The sequence below is a fragment of the Citrus sinensis genome, chromosome 5 (genome assembly GCF_022201045.2).
Source record: "Citrus sinensis cultivar Valencia sweet orange chromosome 5, DVS_A1.0, whole genome shotgun sequence".
NCBI lineage: Eukaryota > Viridiplantae > Streptophyta > Magnoliopsida > Sapindales > Rutaceae > Citrus > Citrus sinensis.
Window position 1 is genome coordinate 27,146,663 of NC_068560.1, and position 20,094 is coordinate 27,166,756.

A 20,094-nucleotide genomic window follows, 5' to 3' on the forward strand; every position below is an offset into this window, starting at 1 on the left:
AACATTTTATCGCAATGATAAATGAAGTGATGAACTTCATCTCTCCTGTTTCCCCTTAGCACAAATGAGAGTGACATTGCATAGACTTGACAGTGAAATGTCATTTTCTTGTGGGATAGGGCACTGTCTCTCAGCTACCTATAGTTTCTCATCTAAACCACTCCTCATGTGGGGGTGAAATTATGTAAATGCTCATCTGACAGTCACACAGGTCAAGTGGCAGTTGCATTTTGGCACTAATATATTTGGACTAGCACAGAAATTAAATTCAAGTAGGGCCAACTTCAGACTGATGGCAAAAATACTTGCTTATACAATCCATGTTAAAGCCTCTCTATCATATGTGCATGTCATCAAGATATGATATCATGTTATCTTCACCCACCTGACGATGAACTTAACCGAACATTTATTTTGGCCATTTAATTGATACATCAATATGGATCTACAAACAACTATTAAAAGAATTTAGTTGTAGGAAATTTCTGTACAATTCCTTGGGGAGACATTCACTCACTAAATAATGTTTTAGGATATTGAATTTCCCTACAACACTGTGTATACCTGATGACATAATTCAGGGTATAGTGAGCAGGGGGAAAAAAGAAAAAAATGAAGTATAACACCTGCCTAGTTGTTTCGCTTATCAACATTAATTCTGTAACTTAATCAATCATCAGGGAAACCTAGAAATCTGTTTATAAGCTTGGCAACTGGTGTGGCATCACCAGGTTGGTATGGTAGGAGAGATTTCAAATCCATACCCACTATAACCTGATGAAGGGATTGAGGATGAGCACAATATAAATGCTTCCTATCTGCTAGTTCTTCTGCTAGCTCACTCTGATGATTGTCCATCAAGTCTTCATTCACCACCACTATCAAAGGTTTACCAAGCCGTAAGGTCTCGAATATGCTCCCTGACCCTGCAACACAAAGAATCAATTAAGGAGGTTGTTCCTTTCCATGTGTGCATCTATCGCTCTTCCCTACACTTCAACAACTCAAGTAAAAATAACAGCCGTTGCACTCTCTCATGACATCACACCTTAAATAATTAAAGTCTCTTGGCTACTGTGTTAATATTTGGTTTTCCTATCTTCATCCGCCTGTAAAAGCAGTGAGAGGAGAGGACAGCAGAGCAGAGTGGGACGAGGTGGAGGGAGAGAACTAGCCTACACTCTAGTATGGTAATCTAACCTAGCAGCTTCCAACTTGCCTGATTCTGCCTTGCATTCGGTGATCAATAAATCAGGGGGCTAATTGTTAGGAATATGTGCTATTTTTTTGTTGTCAAGGTACAGTGAAGAAATGCTCAATGAAATGGGAAAGATATTGGGTTCAACTATTCCTACTGAATGAATGAAAAGATAACTCAATTCAGATCACCAAGAAAACACATAAGAAAGGGAAACTACTTCATACAATAATCATCATACAACAAGATACTTTACACAATACTCATCATATGACAAGATCCTATGCTGTTGGATTATGGAAAGTACGATTCAAAAAAAAAAAAAAAAAGCAGCGGTCAGCAATGAATCAATGGAGTCTCTGAGCTAGTAATGCAGTCCTGCCATCAGGGTAAAACAGCTGCAGTAAGCCAAGGTCATAGTAAGAAAAAAGTCAAGGAGCATAGAAGATGATGGCATTACCCCATTAAAATACTTGCTTTTGTGTTTCTTATCAGAAAAAAGGAAGTCAGGGAGCATCGAAGATGATGGCAAAACATCACCAGCCATGGTTCATTTTCTTTTCTTTGAGACGATTTACAGCTAGTAATGACACCTTCTTGGACCATCTAGCTAACGAAATGTGCAATATCATCCCACAATTTTCTGATATTACATAGTTCTTTTAGAAATCAAACAAAATAGTAAGTGTTGGGAAATTATAGTGTACTCCCACCACCCCCCCCCCCCCCCCCAACCAAAAAAAAAAAAAGGAACAGCCAACTATATAGTCAACTCAAATGTTGAAACATAATGAAGAAACAAATTTCAGAGGGAAAATAAAAATGATAATAATGATACAAAGAGAAAAGGAAAATGAAGTGAGCTGTCGAGAATTTACCAGCATGACTGATTACAAGAGATGCAGAGCTAAGATGGTCGGCAATACTTGACGAAAAGGTGAAACAGTCGACAGCCAAGAGGCCATCCTCTCCAATGGACTGTTACAGAATAAACTCGTAAGGATTTTGTTAAGAGATCATGGCTACAGAAAACTGTAAATCAAAAGAAAAAATCAATTTCTGACTTGCATCCTTAAATGGTTTAATTTTAGTGAAGCACAACTTAATAAAGTATATGTTGTTGATGCAGCAAGAGAGCCTGGACAAAATTATACACAGCTTTTGCAAATGTAACTGAAAAATGATGGTATTACAATAGGAACATCAATATTTAGCAGATAATTGTTCATATTTTATATCAAGTTAATTGCCAACCTTTGACAAAATAATGCAGTGCGCGTTTATATCCGAATCAATTTTAGTTTTGGTCTTCAAACCAAATTTAATGTGCGGAGTCATTTTTATTTTTGTTTATAAAAAGAGGTCTCAACAACCTCATATGAACAACGATGTTTGCTCATCTTAATAACAGGTGCCTGCAAAATTCTCTGTATGGAAAAACTCTATAACCCCTATCTTGGAGCTCTTGGGTTTGCTGCATATACCCAATGAGACCATCTTTCTTCTTTTCCCTAGCTCTATGAGTTGAGATGTTATAGGTATAGCATCAACCAGCTAAGCTGTATCACTGAAATCTACAATATACCAAATCACTGAAACTTAAAAGTTCTCAAGAAGAATCCCACTCTATGAGATTCTAATAACTTCCGAGATTTATTGCTTTCCTTTACCTTTCAACCTATTTAAAATCCACTTGCCATAGAGAAATGCGTGAAATCTCGACACATCATATTTACTGTTGAACCTGCTTGGCTTAAATTCATAGAAGCAAACGACCTGATCCAATGCTTTCTTTTAACATTTCAACCCACCTATGGCATAAAATTAAATAAGGTTTACAAGCTATGTTTGAACACTACACTTTTTTAAAGCTCATCTATAAAAACATAACTTCCAATCAATAATAAAGCGGCGTAAGTCAAACAACTAAAGTCACCACTTTAAATTTGATTTAAAAACAGCACTAACAAATTACAACAGCGTAATAAAAGAGAAATGGATTGCCATTAAACTAAAGCGGGGAAGTACCTCAGCAGGTAAATAGGTTCCTTGACCCATTTGAATGAGAAGATGAGCATATCCTGTTCTTGTCAGCTCTTGTTTTACTTCCAAAGTATCCGCCGCTTTCACAAGAGCATCAAAGCATGTTGTTCCCACCGTTCAAAACACAATTCTCTTCAAGCTCACACTATCGGTACCGCCCATAGAATTTTGTTATCTATGACTCTGTTCTATTCAAAATGCACACTGCCACAAAGTTTTACACCCTTAAAAACCAATAAACATCACTTTTCAGTATGTTAAACGTTCATGTTTGTCATGCAATTATTATTATTATTATTTTTGAAAGGAAGAAAAATAGACATATCAAATCCAAATGAAATCACAAGCTTTATGATGCAACAAAATAACACGGGAAAATCAGATAGAGTTTCAAACTTCACATTTTACCTTCATCGGAAGCAATAAGTATGAATTATAAGTAACTAAAGCTTCTAATATATATAAATGATACGCATTGTTCAAAAGTTGAATTTTTCAGGTAAACCAAATGAATCAGATACAAATGTAAGATTATATGCGTATAATATCAGTATCTGAAATGTAAATTTTGTACCTTGTTGGCTGGTAAATCCAATGATGAGAAAAATTGAACTTAGGGTTTGACTTAAGGATGGCAAAAGTACAGGGTGGGTATGGATAATAGATATCCATGTCCAAACCCAAACTTTTTCAAGGTATCCATCCATGCCCACTTTTAGATGTTCATGGATAATATAACATATCAAATCGCTGAGCGACAAAATATTTTCTTTCAATATTTTCCTACTAGAGGTTCTGATATCAAATTAGTGAACAATAAAACATATCCCGACTAACTAATAAAAAAATTAAAAATTAAAAAAAGAATCAGATTGCAAATTTAAATCAAACTAAGCTAAAAGAGTTGCAACATTAACAAGGCTTTGTTAACAAGCTTCAGTCTCTAACGAGAAGAACATCCAATTATGAAAATTAAAACAAAAACAATATGCAGCCATAACAGATGCGGAAAGTACAATATAGAATTTACTAAATTTGTTGTCTTCAAAATTTTGATTTCCACATTCCAAGTACTTGTTCAGCAAATTATAGAGGGCTTTTTTTTACGACAACAATAAATATTCCAGAGTTCCATTTGACATCAACTACCAATATTCTTCATCTTATGATGGCGCACATATATTGATACCTATACACATATTTGATAGATAATTCAGTGCTGTGACATGGTTAAAAGACATAGCAATGATCAAATATATTCAGAATCCCCCTCGGAGAGCAGTAAGCACAAGAAGCACAGACAACAAGCTAGCAATCTACACTCTCCAGTCCATTCAAGAACCCACTAAAATACCCACTTGCATGCTAAAAAGATGGCAAACAGAATCAAACTACTCCATATGACAATATTTCGCCAACCAAGGTGAAAATACTACACGCAACAGAGTTGCTGATTGTGCTAAATACTACACATGCTTGAATATAGTTCTTAATTTAACTGTTTGGAGGCAGGCAATGCAGTAACCCAAAAAGAAAAAAAAAATCCAATTATCAAGCTATCAATTCACCAACAAAATTATGCAAAAACCAAATCAGAACCCACAAATCGATAAGGCAAAAATCAATCAATCAATCAATCAAAAACTCACCTTCAAGAACGGTATCAACCACTAGTATAAAGCTTCTTCCTTTTCTTTCCCCTTCATTCGGCTTAGGAAGCTGAAGAAGAATAAGAGCCGGAGCAAATCTTAACTACAATCTCGGCGGTCGTGTCACGTGGGAATAGAGTTGTTTTGTTCTATGGGTAGTTTTGGAGATGCCGCTAAAAAGGTCAATTTGATCCCTTTTTTGGGACAAAACTACGGTACAGAATCTGTAAGCTACAGACTGCAGCATCAGCCGTTGGATGTGGTTGGATGTGGAGTGAGAAACTAAACAAAAGAAAATCGGATGGTGGGATGACGGGAGATGTTTGTTACAGAATCTGTAACATAGACAGGTCCCCCTTTTTTATTCCCGGTTTTTATTTCAAAACAGGGTAAATGAATATCCATCCAGCTGGACCATGCCAGCGCAATATCCAATTGGATACATTTCGGATCCAAATTTTTTTTTGGTATGGATATTACCCAACAGCTGGAACGGATATGTTCAAATCCAATAGTTTCAGATCAAACTATATTGGAAACAGCATAAATGCAACGTCGATTGATGCTTTTTTTTTTTTTGGACAAAAAATAGATTGGTGCCGAATATGATGGGATATAGTTGTTGTTGCTCATAACTACTACATTTGATTGTTGGGTCTGACTATATTAAAACTATTCTAAAATAAAATATATTTTTATAATTATATGATTAAAATTGTAATGTATTTATTATTTGTCATTTTACATGTGCGATTGTAATTCGTGCTCTATCTTAAAATTTGTTTAATAAGTGGCATTAGCAATTTAAATAATAACTACAATAATTTGCATTAGTGATGATGAGATGTTTAAATTTATTGAGATATTCAAATTTATTGCATATATTACGAGGAGTACACACAAATGATACGATTGTCTTTCAAGTCTAGCCGATGATCAAGTGAAAGAAACAACAATTACCGCAGTAACACTTTCAAAGGCAAAGATGCAGCAACACTGTGGAGTGAAGCACTAGTTTGACAAGGAAGAAGAAGCTCCTCAGCACGGAACACACGCCTCACAGAAAATGGCCCTTATTTCCAGACGCTGCACCTGCAAAATCTAAATAGAGTGACTATGACTGGAATCTCCTTCGCAACTTGGGCATTCTGTAAATCATAGAGCTCAACATTTAGCAAGCTTTATTTTTTTCGTAATACATACTTTTTTTTTTTGCCCAAGTAGTAAAATCCAGTGACGCATTCCAAACAATTCAGATTAAACGATAAAGCCAGCCATGAGATCAAGATTAATTACCTGGGACTTCATTCTTCAAGTTCACAACTCTTAAGCAATTAAAAGCTTATCACATTAGTAAATCGTCTAGTTAAGATGACGACCCCTCTAACAGCTGGGGAAAAAAAAAGGGTCAATGTAAATTTGGATTAAAATTCGTAAAATTAAGTACTAGAAAATAAAACGTAAATCACATGATAGAGATTTCATAATTTAATAACTAGAATGAATGATTTTTTTATAATTGTATAAGATTCTCTACCTTTTTTGAGAATGTCGTTTTTAAATAGGACAGTCTTTTTTTTTCGATACATTAATATATTACAATCATAGATCAGTTGGAATTCTCCTGAATAATTTTATTGCACCCCAGTCCGAATGTCAACCCTCACTTAAAGTTGGAGGGAGACTTACTTTTACTGTTAATATTGAAAGGAGATTGATTCTATCATAATTGGGAAGACAAATAGACCCCTATTATACAGGGGAGTCAAGCCCCAACGCAGCTAGCGTTGAGACTCGAACCCATGCGCCCAAGGTTGTTGGGCAGTCTTAAGAATTAAGTTAAAAGGAAAATATGTCATAGTACCATAATTTTATAGTAACTAGAATTACAACTACCACTTTTGCATATAATTTCTAAAATTTTTCCATCGGAGATATATGCGCTTGTGAGTTATGGAACCATACCTGTTCTTGATGTAAATGTCGTATGATTGTGTTAAGATCGTAATCCCAACGACACACTCTCTCTGAGGACCAGACATTTACTCTCTTGGGCGTGACTAAATCTCCTGTGGTGAAAATCTTCATGTTACGGCAACCCGTCACAGATAAATCTTCCAGAGATGGGAATTTGATTGTGTAATTGGCGGCGCTAGAGCAGAAGCTTGTGAGATTTTCTAAATCTAGCAGATCAATGTACCTCAATTTGCTGAAAACAATCTCTTCTTTTAAATTTGCTGCTGCTATATCTGAATCTCCTTGACCACAGCCTATGATTACTTGTCTCATTGCGTTGCATCCACTTATGCTCAGCATTACAAGTCGTTCTAGACTCTTTGCTACGGAGCACGTTACTAAGCTTACCAATTTCCCGCAATTGTGAACTACCAGATGGGTTAGATTCCCAAAAGATATCGATGATGACAATGGCAATAGAGATAACAGATTTCGACAATGCTGTAGTGACAGAAATTCAAGATATTGAAAAATGGAGTTCAGTTGAGAGTCTTGTTTCAACAGGTACTTGATGAGATGATTAAGTTCGACCAGCCGTAAACTTTTTATCCGTGCAAACTTTCTGACATCAACGTGTTTCTCCAAGCAGCCTTCATTTGAGAATATCTCTTCATACGAATTACAACTCAATACGAGATTTTCCAGACTGCAAAGTATTTCAAGTAAACCAACTGGAAAACCAGCCGCCGAGTCATCATGCCAAACCTCTAGCTGTCGAAGTCTGCCAAATAGGTGTTGGGGGAAATTGCCCTGCAAAATCAACATGATGTCTTTTCTACTTAATGCCACTTCCTCCAAGTTGGTGAAGATCTGCCAAATTATCAAATGATCCAATCATTACGAAGAAAAAATAAAATGAATTAGACTTACAAATCTAAAATCTTAACAAAAGAGCTTCTAATAAGGGATCCTAACCATGTTAAAGTTAGAGGTAAGTTAAAAAATATAAATTTTAATATATTACAGAACAAAATACATAACATTAGAAGTCTGCCAAATAAGTGCAAGTGTGTAACGTCAACAAATTTCTCTCGTTCACAATTTTTTTTTTTTGTTTTTTTAAAAACATAAGGGTGAGAAATCTAACATAGAAACACCAAGCCTTTTACTTCCTGAAATTACTCAGAGTAGAGGCTGCCGCCTGCGGGCAAATTTCTCTCCTTAATGCGTAACATGAACGGTAATTGAAAGTGTATAAATCCTCAAGGATTTAGAAAACTTTCAACTATAGCAAGAACAGTTTTTATTTAAAAATGGGAATTTTTTTAGTTGAGTCCCAGTTGTTTGTTGAGAGGAAATGCCTCATTTAAATCCTTCTTAATAACATGTTTTATCACTTAAAAACTACAAAACTTAGTTAAAAATCGAAAGTAAATACAATTCCAATGAAATTATATGCATGATAATTAAGAATAAAAATAAAAAACTGAGAGGAAAGCAATGAACGGAAGAAATACTAGCTCGGTGATAATGTAAGAAGCCATGAACACATAGGATTTGGGAAACAAGAATGCTGCTGATATTTGGGAAACAAGAATGCCGCTAATATAAGGCATGTATTAACACTTAACAGCAAAGAAAGAAGGATTCAACATGCAAGAATAATTTTTCAATCGAGGATTTCAGAAAAGTCAGGAACAAGCTAAAAAAAAAAGAACACATGCAGTGTATTTTATATTGTAATATATTGATATTTGTTTTTTTTTTTTAATTTTTATCTTTAACTTTTCCCTACCTTTTCTATGGTCAGGATATCTAATTGAATCCTCACTCCAACATACAAAGTAACTGACAATCTAAGAAAATGGATTCATACCTTTTCTTCGAAGAACAGGGGCTGCTGCATTGAGATACGAAGTTGATTGCTATCAATATTTCCACCGGAGCTAGATAATTCTGAAGCGAATGTCTTCATTTTGTCACAACTACACACCTGTAAAGTTTTTAGTGACGGCCATTTCGAAATATGCATTCTAGGGTATAAACATCTAAGTTCCGGCAGTCTCAAGAGTCTCAGAGAGGTTAGCCGCTGGAAGATGAAACAGGGGTTCACTTTATCTGCTCCTTCCACATAAATGATCTCCTCCAAACTTATGCAGTCGTGTATCTCTAGGTGTTGGAGCTGCTCAATGCTTCTGAGCATAGAAGCTGAAAATATGTATTTTAAATTGAAACATCGACATACGATCAACCGTGTTAAACTTTGAAAGCCAGGAAACATGGCTGGAAGTTGACTGTGCCAAATCTTTTCCAAATTAATTTTATACAGCTCCAAAGCCTCCAAGTTGGGCAACACAACCTAAAGATAAAGTTGTTATTAGAGGATTTTCTTATTTGTTTGCAAATGCAAGTCAAAATCATCTTCTTAGTGACAGCTGAGTGTGTAATCTAATTCATATTAATTATATGATGAGAGCTTAGCGTATGTATGACGTTCTCTTTTCCCTTTTTCTCCAAATGATTTATTTTCAACGTATGCATGTCATCAAATGAGAATGCATGGTGAAGTAAAACAATAAAAGAATAAGAATGCATTAGCCCATACCTTCTCATTGAAAAATGGTGTCGAAGTGTGAAGACTGTCCTCCAAACTGATTCCATTGGACAATGTAATACCCGTCAATTCATCTTGCAAGTCTTGTCTATTTGATGATGCAGAAGGTGTCTTCACTTCACTGCAAAAACTTGAAAGTTTTGGAAGATTTCCCAGACTTAAAGACTTTAATTCAGCAAAGTCTGTCTTCTCGATTGCATTATTGTTGTTGATATCAGCTTCTCCACTAACTGCAAAAATCTCTTCCATATTGCTGCAATCAATAACTGCAATCCTCTCAAGTCCGGGAAGGCAGTTTGTAGCAGAGAGCAAGAAGATATTACTCAACTTATCACAATTTTCAATTTTCATGGTTCTAAGTTCATTGAAAGACTCTACTTTCAGTGGATCACTACATATCCTCTCCAAGTTAATCAAATTGTAAAGTATTAGTGTCTGCAAAAGAGGAAAGGAATCACAAGGTACCCTCTCCATTGAGTCAACAATACACGAGAAGTCAGGATTATTTTGAACTCGGAGATGCTTTAACTGTGAAAAAATCTCTGCGTCCAATTCAAAAAGAACATTCTTGATACCTTGCAACTTGTCCAAACATAAATATTCAACGTTCCTGATGCCCTGCAATTTCTTCGAGCAAATGGTCGTAGAATTAAGTTTGAGCTTCAACATTCTTAAAGTCTGCTGATTGGCAATAAAAAAAAATGGCCGACTAAATCTAAACCAATCATCATCCATGAGAACCTCCGAAGGTATGACCGACTCATCATCTCCTACTGATATTTTGAAATTTTCAAGCCTTCTGCTGAAAAAACCTTCGGGCAAAATGTCATCGTTTCCAATATCTATTTCTAGATTTGTCAGCCGGGGCAAATGCATCAACTCATCTAGGCCAGCACAACTTCTTTCAGTATTGAGTCCTGGAACTTCCCATTGAACAAAGCAATTTCTCATATACAATTCTTCCAATCGAATTAAGCTTGACATGACATTGGGTGCAATAACTTTTAGTTGAAAACAATCTGTCAAATCTAACAGCCTTAGCTTAGTCAGTAGGCCGAATGCTTCAGGCAACTTTACAATATCAGAATTGATCATGCTAAGGATTTCAAGATTCTTCAACTTTCCAATTATTGCTATGTCTCCCAACATGCTTTGATCTAGACGTAGAGTTTGAAGATTTACCAGGAGATCCATTGAAGATGGCAATGAAGATAACTGCATTTTACTAAAACCCACAACTCGGAGCATCCTCATCTCTTTGAAAAAGTTCTTAGGAATATTGATTTCGACAAAAGGATCCTTGGAACACATAAATTGTTGTGAAACAGACCAAATTCGTAACCCAGCTGAAACAATTAACCAATTTTGCAAACAAGCAAGAACCCAGAAAACGAACCAGAGGATACAGTCAAGTAATCAAGAACAAGAAAGCAAACTTAAACAAGAGACACAAAACAGAGGTTAACGTGGTTCAGTACTATGAGTACTTACATCCACGATCAGGAACAGTAGAGCCAAAGCTTTATTAGGAGATATCACGATTACAATGGAATCCACTCAGAGCAAGAAACTAAACTCACACAGAGAATCTTTCTCAACTCACAAACTACCTCGCTAACTGATCAGCTCTCTCTCTCTCACTGAAGCTTATAAAGCTAGCAGTTTACAGCTGGTTATAATGACTAACTAAAACCACCTGGGGACCCACCCATGCTGACTCAGCTTTCCAGCTCAGCTAATATATAACCGAATGTAACTAACTTGATTCCACAAATCTCCACCTTAGTTAACTCGGTTATGGCTTTACTCATCACTGCCCCATCACCAGTTAACTTGTCTCACAAGTTAATAATCCCAATCAAGTCCAAAGAGTTCCTGAACTTAACTGTTGGCAAAGGTTTTGTTAGCATGTCTGCTGGATTTACTTCAGTAGGAATTTTAATGACATTGATCACACCATTTCGAATTTCTTCCCTGATAAAGTGCATCCTCACATCCACATGTTTTGTTCTTTCATGGTACTTGGGGTTTTTGCTCAACTGTATAGCACTTGAGCTATCACAATTGACAGTGACTGATTCTTGTTCCAAACCTAGTTCTGTAACTAACCCCTTTAACCATAATGCTTCTTTCACCGCCTCTGTTAAAGCAATATACTCAGCCTCTGTTGTTGAGAGAGCAACTACTGATTGTAATGTTGACTTCCAGCTCACAGCTCCACCACAGAGAGTAAATACAAGACCAGTAACTGACCTTCTCTTATCTAAATCTCCTGCAAAGTCAGAATCAACATATCCCATAACTTGGCTAGATGCACCACTGACTTGTCCAAACATTACTCCATACTCTTCAGTGCCTTTAAGATACCTCAGCAACCATTTAACAGCTTCCCAATGTTCCTTGCCTGGATTCCCCATGAACCTGCTGACAAGACCAATCCCATAGGCAACATCTGGTCTGGTGCAGACCATAGCATACATAATGCTGCCAACTGCACTGGAGTAGGGAATTCTCCTCATGTGATCAATGTCTGCTTCTTCTTCTGGTTCCTGCTGTTTTGAAAGCTTGAAATGTGCTGCTACTGGTGTAGTGACAAGCTTTGAGTTCACCATCCCAAATCTACTGACAACCCTTTTTAAATATCCAGATTGTGTGAGAAATAGAGTCTTGGCTTGTCTGTCCCTTTTAATTTGCATTCCCAGTATCTTAGCAGCAGGACCTAAATCCTTCATTTCAAACACTGCCATTAGCTCAGTCTTGAGCTTCTCAACTTCTGCTCTATGTTTACATGCTATAAGCATGTCATCAACATAGAGGAGTAGACTGATTTGATCACCTGAGTTCAGCTTCCTGAAGTAAACACAATTGTCATATTCACTTCTGCTGAAGTTGTGATTCAGCATAAACTCATCAAACTTTAAGTACCATTGCCGAGGAGACTGTTTCAACCCATACAAGCTTTTCTTGAGCAAGCAAACCATGTCTTCAGTTCCTTCCTCAATAAAGCCCTCTGGCTGAGCCATCAGAATTTCTTCTTCTAAGTTTCCATGTAAGAAAGCAGTCTTCACATCCATCTGGTCCAATTCTAAGTCAAAGTAGGCTGTGATGGCTAATAGAACCCTTATAGAGGAGTGTTTCACAACAGGTGAGAAGACTTCATTGAAGTCTATCCCTTCCTTTTGTGTGAACCCCTTTGCCACAAGCCTGGCTTTATACCTCACTGTTTTACTTCCAGTAACTCCCTCCTTGAGTTTAAAAATCCATTTGCAGCCCACCAATCTTCTTCCAGTAGGCCTCTGAACTAGAACCCAAGTGTTATTGTCTTTAAGTGATGCCATTTCTTCTTCCATAGCACTCAGCCATTTTAGCTTATCTCTACTATTCATAGCCTGCTTGTAGCTATCAGGTTCTTCTCCAGTCACCTCATCAGCAACCATCAGTGCATAGGATATCAAGTCAGCAATTCCATATCTTTTGGGCAGTTTAACTACCCTCCTTTCTCTATCCCTTGCAAGCTGATAGTTATCAAGTTCTGATGTTTTAGTACTTTCTTGATGGTGCTCAGTCATCTCTTTACTTATTTCCAAATTGTCTCTGGACTCCACCTTCAACTTAGATCTCTTTTGAGGTTCAAATATTTCAACTTCTGTTCCAACCTTCTGCTGCAACATAGCTTCTTCATTAAACACTACATCTCTACTGATCAAGGTTCTGGATGGCTTGCCATCAATGCACCAAATTTTGTACCCCTTTATGCCTTCTGGATACCCTATGAAGTATCCTTTCACAGCCCTTGGTTCTAGCTTGCCCTGACTTATATGGGCATAAGCTGGACAGCCAAACACCTTGAGGTTAATAAGGTTTGGTGGCTTCCCTGACCATACTTCTTGAGGTGTTTTAAAATCTAAAGCTGATGAGGGGCTCCTATTTATTAGATATGCTGCTGTATTAACTGCCTCAGCCCAAAAATGCTTTGACAGATTTGCATTAAACAGCATGCATCTGACCTTTTCAATTAAGGTTCTATTCATCCTTTCAGCCAAGCCATTTTGCTGGGGAGTGTGTCTCACTGTTCTATGTCTTGCAATGCCCTTTGATTTACAAAAATTTTCAAAGTCACTGCTGCAGAATTCCAGACCATTATCAGTCCTTAGCCTTTTAAGCTTCTTTTCTGTTTGGGTTTCCATAAGTGCAGTCCACTCTTTAAACCTTTCAAATGCTTCACTCTTATGCTTTAGCACATAGACCCACACTCTTCTAGAGAAATCGTCTATGAATGAGATGAAGTACCTAGCTCCACCATGAGAGGGAACTTGGGATGGACCCCAAAGGTCTGAGTGAACATAGTCTAAGGTCTGTTTTGTTTCTTGTCTACCAGAGTTGAACTTTTGCCTTGTGGCTTTACCAAATACACATTTTTCACAAAATTGTAGTGAAGTGATTTGATCATTTCCTAGCAGCCCTTGCTTACTTAATTCTCTCAACCCCCTTTCACTCATGTGTGCTAGCCTCATGTGCCAAAGTTTGGTTTTATCACTGCTTACACTAGCTGTGATTGCTGGCATAGTTGTTGAGCCAGCAAGTACATATAAACCATTCCTCCTTATGCCTTTCATTATAACCTGGCCTTTATCTTCAATTTGAAGATTTCCATTCTCTGCTTTTATACTACAGCCCAACTGATCCATTACTCCTAAAGATATTAGATTTCTTTTTAATTCTGGAACATATCTAACTTGCTTTAGATCCCTTTCAATGCCATCAAACATCCTAATGCTAATGGTGCCAATTCCAGCCACTTTACAAGCAAGATTGTTCCCAAGTAAGACTTTCCCACCATCAATGTTTTCAAAAGTCTTAAAGAAATCTATATTTGGACACATATGGAAGGAGCATCCTGAGTCAAGAATCCATTCACCTGAAGATTGCTTTTCTGCAGCAATGAGGACATCAGCATCATCTGACATTCTTTCATCTTCAGAGGCTACAGCAGCCTTTCCATCAGATTCCTTTTTCAATTTCTCAAGCTTCTTCTTCTCAAAACAGTCCTTGATGTAATGACCTTCTTTTTGGCAAAAGTAACATTTTCTCTTCTTTTTCTTCTTGTCTGATTTATCTTTCTGGTTGCTGTTCTTCTTGTCTTTATAGAATTTCTTATCTGGTTTTACTTTTGCAACTAAGCTTTCTGCAGGGTTTTGATCCTTTCCATCTATTCTTCTCTTCAAGTCCTTTGATTCCAGGGCATTCTTTACATCCTTTAATGTAAGTGTTTGTCTTCCATAAAGCAATGTGTCAACAAAATGCTCGTAAGAGTCTGGGAGTGAGCTTAATAGGATTAGGGCTCTATCTTCATCCTCAAGAACTATATTCACATTTTCAAGGTCTAAGATCAGCTTATTAAATTCATCCACATGATCTTTCAAAGCTGTTCCATCCTTCATTGAAAACGTGTATAGCTTTCTCTTCATGTACAACCTTTTGGCTAGGGATTTCTTTAAAAATAATTCTTCTAGTTTCTCCCATAGACCAGAAGCAGTCTTTTCTTTAGACACCTCTCTTAGCACTTCATCCGAGAGATGAAGGATGATAGTGCTATGAGCTTTGTTGTTGATAGTCTTCATGTCTCTGCCAGAGCTGGATGATCCTTCTTCTTTCCCTTTCTTGGTCTTTGAGTCTTCATCATCTTCAAGAGCAGCATCCAATCCTTGTTGAATCAAGATTGCCCTCATTTTGAGACTCCACAAATAGAAGTCATTGTCCCCATTAAACTTCTCCAGATCAAATCTTGTAGATGCCATTGGAGGATTTCAAAGAGCTTGATAGATGACCAAGCTCTGATACCATTTTGTTGTGAAACAGACCAAATTCGTAACCCAGCTGAAACAATTAACCAATTTTGCAAACAAGCAAGAACCCAGAAAACGAACCAGAGGATACAGTCAAGTAATCAAGAACAAGAAAGCAAACTTAAACAAGAGACACAAAACAGAGGTTAACGTGGTTCAGTACTATGAGTACTTACATCCACGATCAGGAACAGTAGAGCCAAAGCTTTATTAGGAGATATCACGATTACAATGGAATCCACTCAGAGCAAGAAACTAAACTCACACAGAGAATCTTTCTCAACTCACAAACTACCTCGCTAACTGATCAGCTCTCTCTCTCTCACTGAAGCTTATAAAGCTAGCAGTTTACAGCTGGTTATAATGACTAACTAAAACCACCTGGGGACCCACCCATGCTGACTCAGCTTTCCAGCTCAGCTAATATATAACCGAATGTAACTAACTTGATTCCACATAAATAGAAATTCAAGTTTTGGATATTCCAATCCTTCAGGCAACTCAGGAATAATACTATCTATTATAGAGATCGCATAGCATTTTTCTAGTGCATCCTCATCATCTGGCCATCCCCACACATTCTCATCTCTCACCACAAATACATTTTGGTCATGACATGCAGTTGAAGTGGCAACATCACGAACAATATCATGCATAGAAAGCTCTTCATTGTTGTCACCAGCAAGCAACAAAGAAGAGTCTCTAAGTTCTTGGACCAATGCATCTAATTTGATTCGTGCATCAGCCATCTTATTGACTCCTTTCAATATACCCCAACCCATGCAGTATTTGAACAAGTCTGAAGTAGCAATACGATTACCCATTAGACTACAGAGCAGAAGAATTTTCCGAAGTTTGTCACCTCTTAAATACTTGATACTCAGGTCAATAGCTGAATAGGCCTCTGCTGATATTCCTTCAAAATTTACCGACGAAGGCGCTCGGAGTTGTTGCAAAGCATTCTTCCATTCACGCATACTTCTGTTTCTCAATGCCCTTGCTATTGTAGTCAAGGCAATCGGTAAACCCCCACATGCCATGGCTACATTTCTTGCTGTAGAATTCAACTCACGATGTTCAACATCATCACCCGCCGTCATCTTGAACAATCTCCAAGCTTCCTCTTCATTTAGAACGCCAATTAAGAAAGGAGATGCCGAACCCATCTTTAACAGTACACCACGATCTCTTGATGTCAACAATATTTTACACCCCTTATGATCATCACCATAAGGAATTCCAACAGTCTCCAAATTAAGGCATTTCCACAAATTATCTAAAACAACAAGGATCTTCTTCTCCTCCTTTAATCGTTCATACAGCCTACTTGCTCTTCTAGATACAGATTCCTCGTGCAGCATCAGGCCTAATTTCTCTGCAATTTCTTTTTGAAAATCTTTTATGTTTGGAGTTTGGGAGACCTCCGAAAAGACCACCTGATCAAAGATCTTCCTTTCCTTCGCTTGCCTAGCGACCGCCTTCACTAGTGTGGTCTTCCCAATGCCGCCCATACCGTACACCCCGATAATGCCGACATTCGCATTCGTCAATGCATTTCGTATATCCCTCAAAGTAGAAAATCTTGATTCGAAGGCCTCGTAGCCTGTGCTAGACTGAAGCGATATGTCCTCCGGAATGGTACGGTAGGAAATTGTATGAAATTGAATGCCTTCTGTTCGGTGATTGACAATAGGCTCCAGCTGCTTCTCTGCAGCCTTGCTAAGTTGATAGCGGGTCTTTAAATTTGGACACAACCCCTTGAAACAACGGTTATTTGCTTTTTCTTCATCGCCTATAATTTTCTCAGCGTCGATAACGATGTTCTTCGCCTTTGTAAGCCACTTCTCAACATTGCCTTCAATCACTTCTCCTTGTCTTTTAGCATCTTCAACCCTGTGTTGCATACTGTCCCTGACACCTTTCAGATTCTCAAGTTCAGTCTTGAGATTCTCAAAGTTGCTCTTGCAGTTACGAAAATAATTGAATTGGCGTTCTGTCGGAGGAGCCAAGCACTTTGCAACATCTATAACAACAGTAACTATGCTTTCCACCATCTTTAACCCTTTTCCTTTTCTTCCACTCGATTTTTCTTTCTTCTAACTTTTTTAGAAGTATGTAAATGCGAAGCGAAACAAATGGAAACAGAGCAGAGACAACAACTGAACTGTTGATTAGTCTTTTTTTGAAAAAAAAATAATGATACAGAACAAAACAGAGACAACGACAGGACACAACAAGATGGGAAGTGAAGAGAAACTAAATAACAAAGTCTGGAGATTACAAGAAAACAGATGCCAAGAGTTGTTGAGATCAGAAGGGGAAAAAAAATAAGAAAAGGATTCCTCGATCCAGTGAAATTCAAAAGAGTTGATGCAAAACGGAGCAAAGCCGAATAGCAGAACAAGAGTAACCACAATAAACCAAAGCTAAAGTGTTTCTTGATTAAGAATGAAAGTGTTTCTTGATTGAGAATGAGTGAAAAGAATAACCTTTTATTAAAAATGATTTCAATAGGGGAGGAGGGCCTGAATCTTAAGAATGATGGTTTGCCGAAAGTCTAAGGATGGCATATATTCCTCAACAAGTGAAGAATGATCACCCATTGCTTCTCTAAGTGCTCCGCTGAAAGTCAAGCAAAGAATAAACAAATAAAGATAAAGAATGTGAATAAATCAGTAGCTGCAATTAATTCTAGATGTCTTTTGAATTTTGATACCAAATTCTTTTTTTTTTTTTTTTGTTATTATTTTAGTTAGAAGTCTCTTGATGATACAACTGCAGGACTCAGCTGAGTTGCAACAGTGAGTCCTTTATGGCCTTGCATCGGGTGAGTCCCTGCAGCTTTTCCTCACTCCTGCAACAGCTAAGTTAGAAGTCTCTTGATGTTACAAACAAAATCTGTAACGTAGCAAACTCCTACTAGTGTAAGTCACCTCCAGTCACTTCCACAAAAACTTTTGCTGACTTTTACGAGCGTTGAGCCCACCTACATCAGTTTGACATGACATATACCCAATGAAATTTTTGCATATGTACAATACTAATTTTAAAGTAACCGGTTATTCCTGATGATTTCACAATATTTCTTATTTGTGTCTTAGTGTTCCAAGTGTCTTCCATTTTGTCACAAGTTTTATAAATAGTGTTCTGTTATCACAACTTTTGCATAACGAAAATGATATTTGTCCTAGGTGTCAAACCCCAAAACTTGGGTAAATCGACGCTGTTTGTCTTTATTTTATTTTTGTTTTACTTCTCCGTAAAGCCCTTAACCTGTTAACTTCCTTCTAGGCGATAGGGTTTGGCTTTAGATCAAACAGCGTTTTATTTGCCAAATATTTCTCTTCTCCTTCATCGACTGAGGCCCAGCCATTCGCGATTCACCACAATCTGTGGCTGAAATTGTCATTCGCCATCCACAACTCACAGCCACCGTCACCCATACCCAACCATTGTCACCGCCACCACAAAGCGACATAGTTAATATATGTGTGTGTTTTAATAAATTACTCAGGATTGCTAAGATATGGCAAGAGCTGTAGATTGAACCTAGGAATTTTATCGATGAAGAAGATGAAATCATTATCAAGCTTCATAGTTTGCTTGGAAACAAGTAATCAATTAAGCTTCTTCTCTCTTTTTTCTCTTTTTTCTTTTTAAAATTTTTATTCGTTTAGGGGTGGGTTAATTTTAATTATTAGATCTTAAAAAAACTCCTTTTTTTGGGGGTGGGGGTGCTTTGAATTTGTGTGACGTGCAAGTGGTCGTTGATAGTTGGAAGATTACCAAGCAGAACAGATAATAAAATAAAAAATTATTGGAATACACACATCAAGCGGAAGCTACTTAACCGTGGCCTTGACCCTCAAACTCACCGCCCCGTAAACCAAATTCATAATCATAATAATTTCAACAAATACACTATTAATAATAATCAAGAAATAATTCAACCCAAGAACTTGATCAAGCCAAAATCAAAATCATCTTTTGACAATGATAACACCACCACCACCACCAACAACAACTACGGCATCAGTGGCACGACCACTGATGAAGAGCCACCACAAAATGTATAGCTACATCAAAAAGAGCAAAAGCAAATGCATAGCAGCACCCATTAACAAGAAAATCTAAACTTAGAGCTATCCATTGGACTTGCTTCTTCTGATTCTGCAAACTCAAAACCTCTGCAACAATGACAACACCTGTGGTAGCAGAAGCAAGTTGTTGATTACAACAAGTTTTTTGAAGTGAGGTAAGCAGTTTGTTTGTGTTGGCAACTAGGGTTTAGGAGAAGTGAACTGTGTAAGAATTGTACTCAAAATTCTAGTGTGTTGAAACGAAAAGGAAGAGAAGCAACTTGGTTCTGTCGTTGCTTTTGCCTTATCTAAGCCAACCGATGTCATTTTACAAAGAATTAAAACAAAAACAAGACGAAATGGCATCGTTTTAGGGCCATTTCGAGGTTTGACCTGGGGCAAACATTAGCATTGTTTGCTTAATGTGTTTGTAATGCTACACTCTAAGTGACATGTAATGTAGCTGGCTGCACCACGTGTGAAGTACTAAATATCAAGCCGGAAGTGACAAAAACACCCAAAAAAAATTAAAGTGAGGAAAACACCCAAAAATTTTTCAACGGAAAGTCAGGCCAACATGATCTTCAACACTCTGCAAATAACAATTTCAATTGTCTCACTGAGCAAATACTGTGAAGCTAGAAGAAACTGGATGGAACAACTCCAATCAAAATATATTTAATGCTATATTCAATGTTGGCATAACAAT

The 20,094-nt window shown here is 37.3% G+C and overlaps 3 protein-coding genes and 1 pseudogene across 6 annotated transcripts; 1 reads left to right on the forward strand and 3 right to left on the reverse strand.

Moving 5' to 3' along the window:
* Window positions 1-397: 397 nt before the first annotated feature.
* On the reverse strand, window positions 398-5,109 carry LOC102611556 (uncharacterized). 4 transcript variants are annotated; one of them, XM_052442060.1, is made up of 4 exons: window positions 4,891-5,109; window positions 3,227-3,424; window positions 2,077-2,176; window positions 398-926 (listed from the first exon to the last, which is right to left on the reverse strand). In XM_052442060.1, exons 2-4 carry the CDS (start codon window positions 3,254-3,256, stop codon window positions 670-672), a joined length of 387 nt encoding a protein of 128 aa, XP_052298020.1. In that variant the 5' UTR covers window positions 3,257-3,424; window positions 4,891-5,109; the 3' UTR covers window positions 398-669. The 4 variants fall into 4 exon arrangements, 3 of the variants coding, with proteins under 3 accessions (XP_052298020.1, XP_006471998.2, XP_006471997.2); XM_006471935.4 differs by having other exon boundaries at window positions 3,227-3,445; XM_006471934.4 differs by having other exon boundaries at window positions 3,227-3,465.
* Window positions 5,110-6,165: 1,056 nt separating this feature from the next.
* Window positions 6,166-10,786, reverse strand: LOC102611273 (uncharacterized). The gene is made up of 4 exons (XM_025096144.2): window positions 9,452-10,786; window positions 8,723-9,205; window positions 6,856-7,716; window positions 6,166-6,280 (listed from the first exon to the last, which is right to left on the reverse strand). Exons 1-4 carry the CDS (start codon window positions 10,769-10,771, stop codon window positions 6,257-6,259), a joined length of 2,688 nt encoding a protein of 895 aa, XP_024951912.2. The 5' UTR covers window positions 10,772-10,786; the 3' UTR covers window positions 6,166-6,256.
* Window positions 10,787-15,722: 4,936 nt separating this feature from the next.
* LOC127902390 (disease resistance protein At4g27190-like) lies at window positions 15,723-17,360 on the reverse strand. The gene has a single exon (XM_052441300.1). It carries the CDS (start codon window positions 17,358-17,360, stop codon window positions 15,723-15,725), a length of 1,638 nt encoding a protein of 545 aa, XP_052297260.1.
* Window positions 17,361-18,118: 758 nt separating this feature from the next.
* On the forward strand, window positions 18,119-19,697 carry LOC127902391 (transcription repressor MYB6-like; annotated as a pseudogene).
* Window positions 19,698-20,094: the final 397 nt, after the last annotated feature.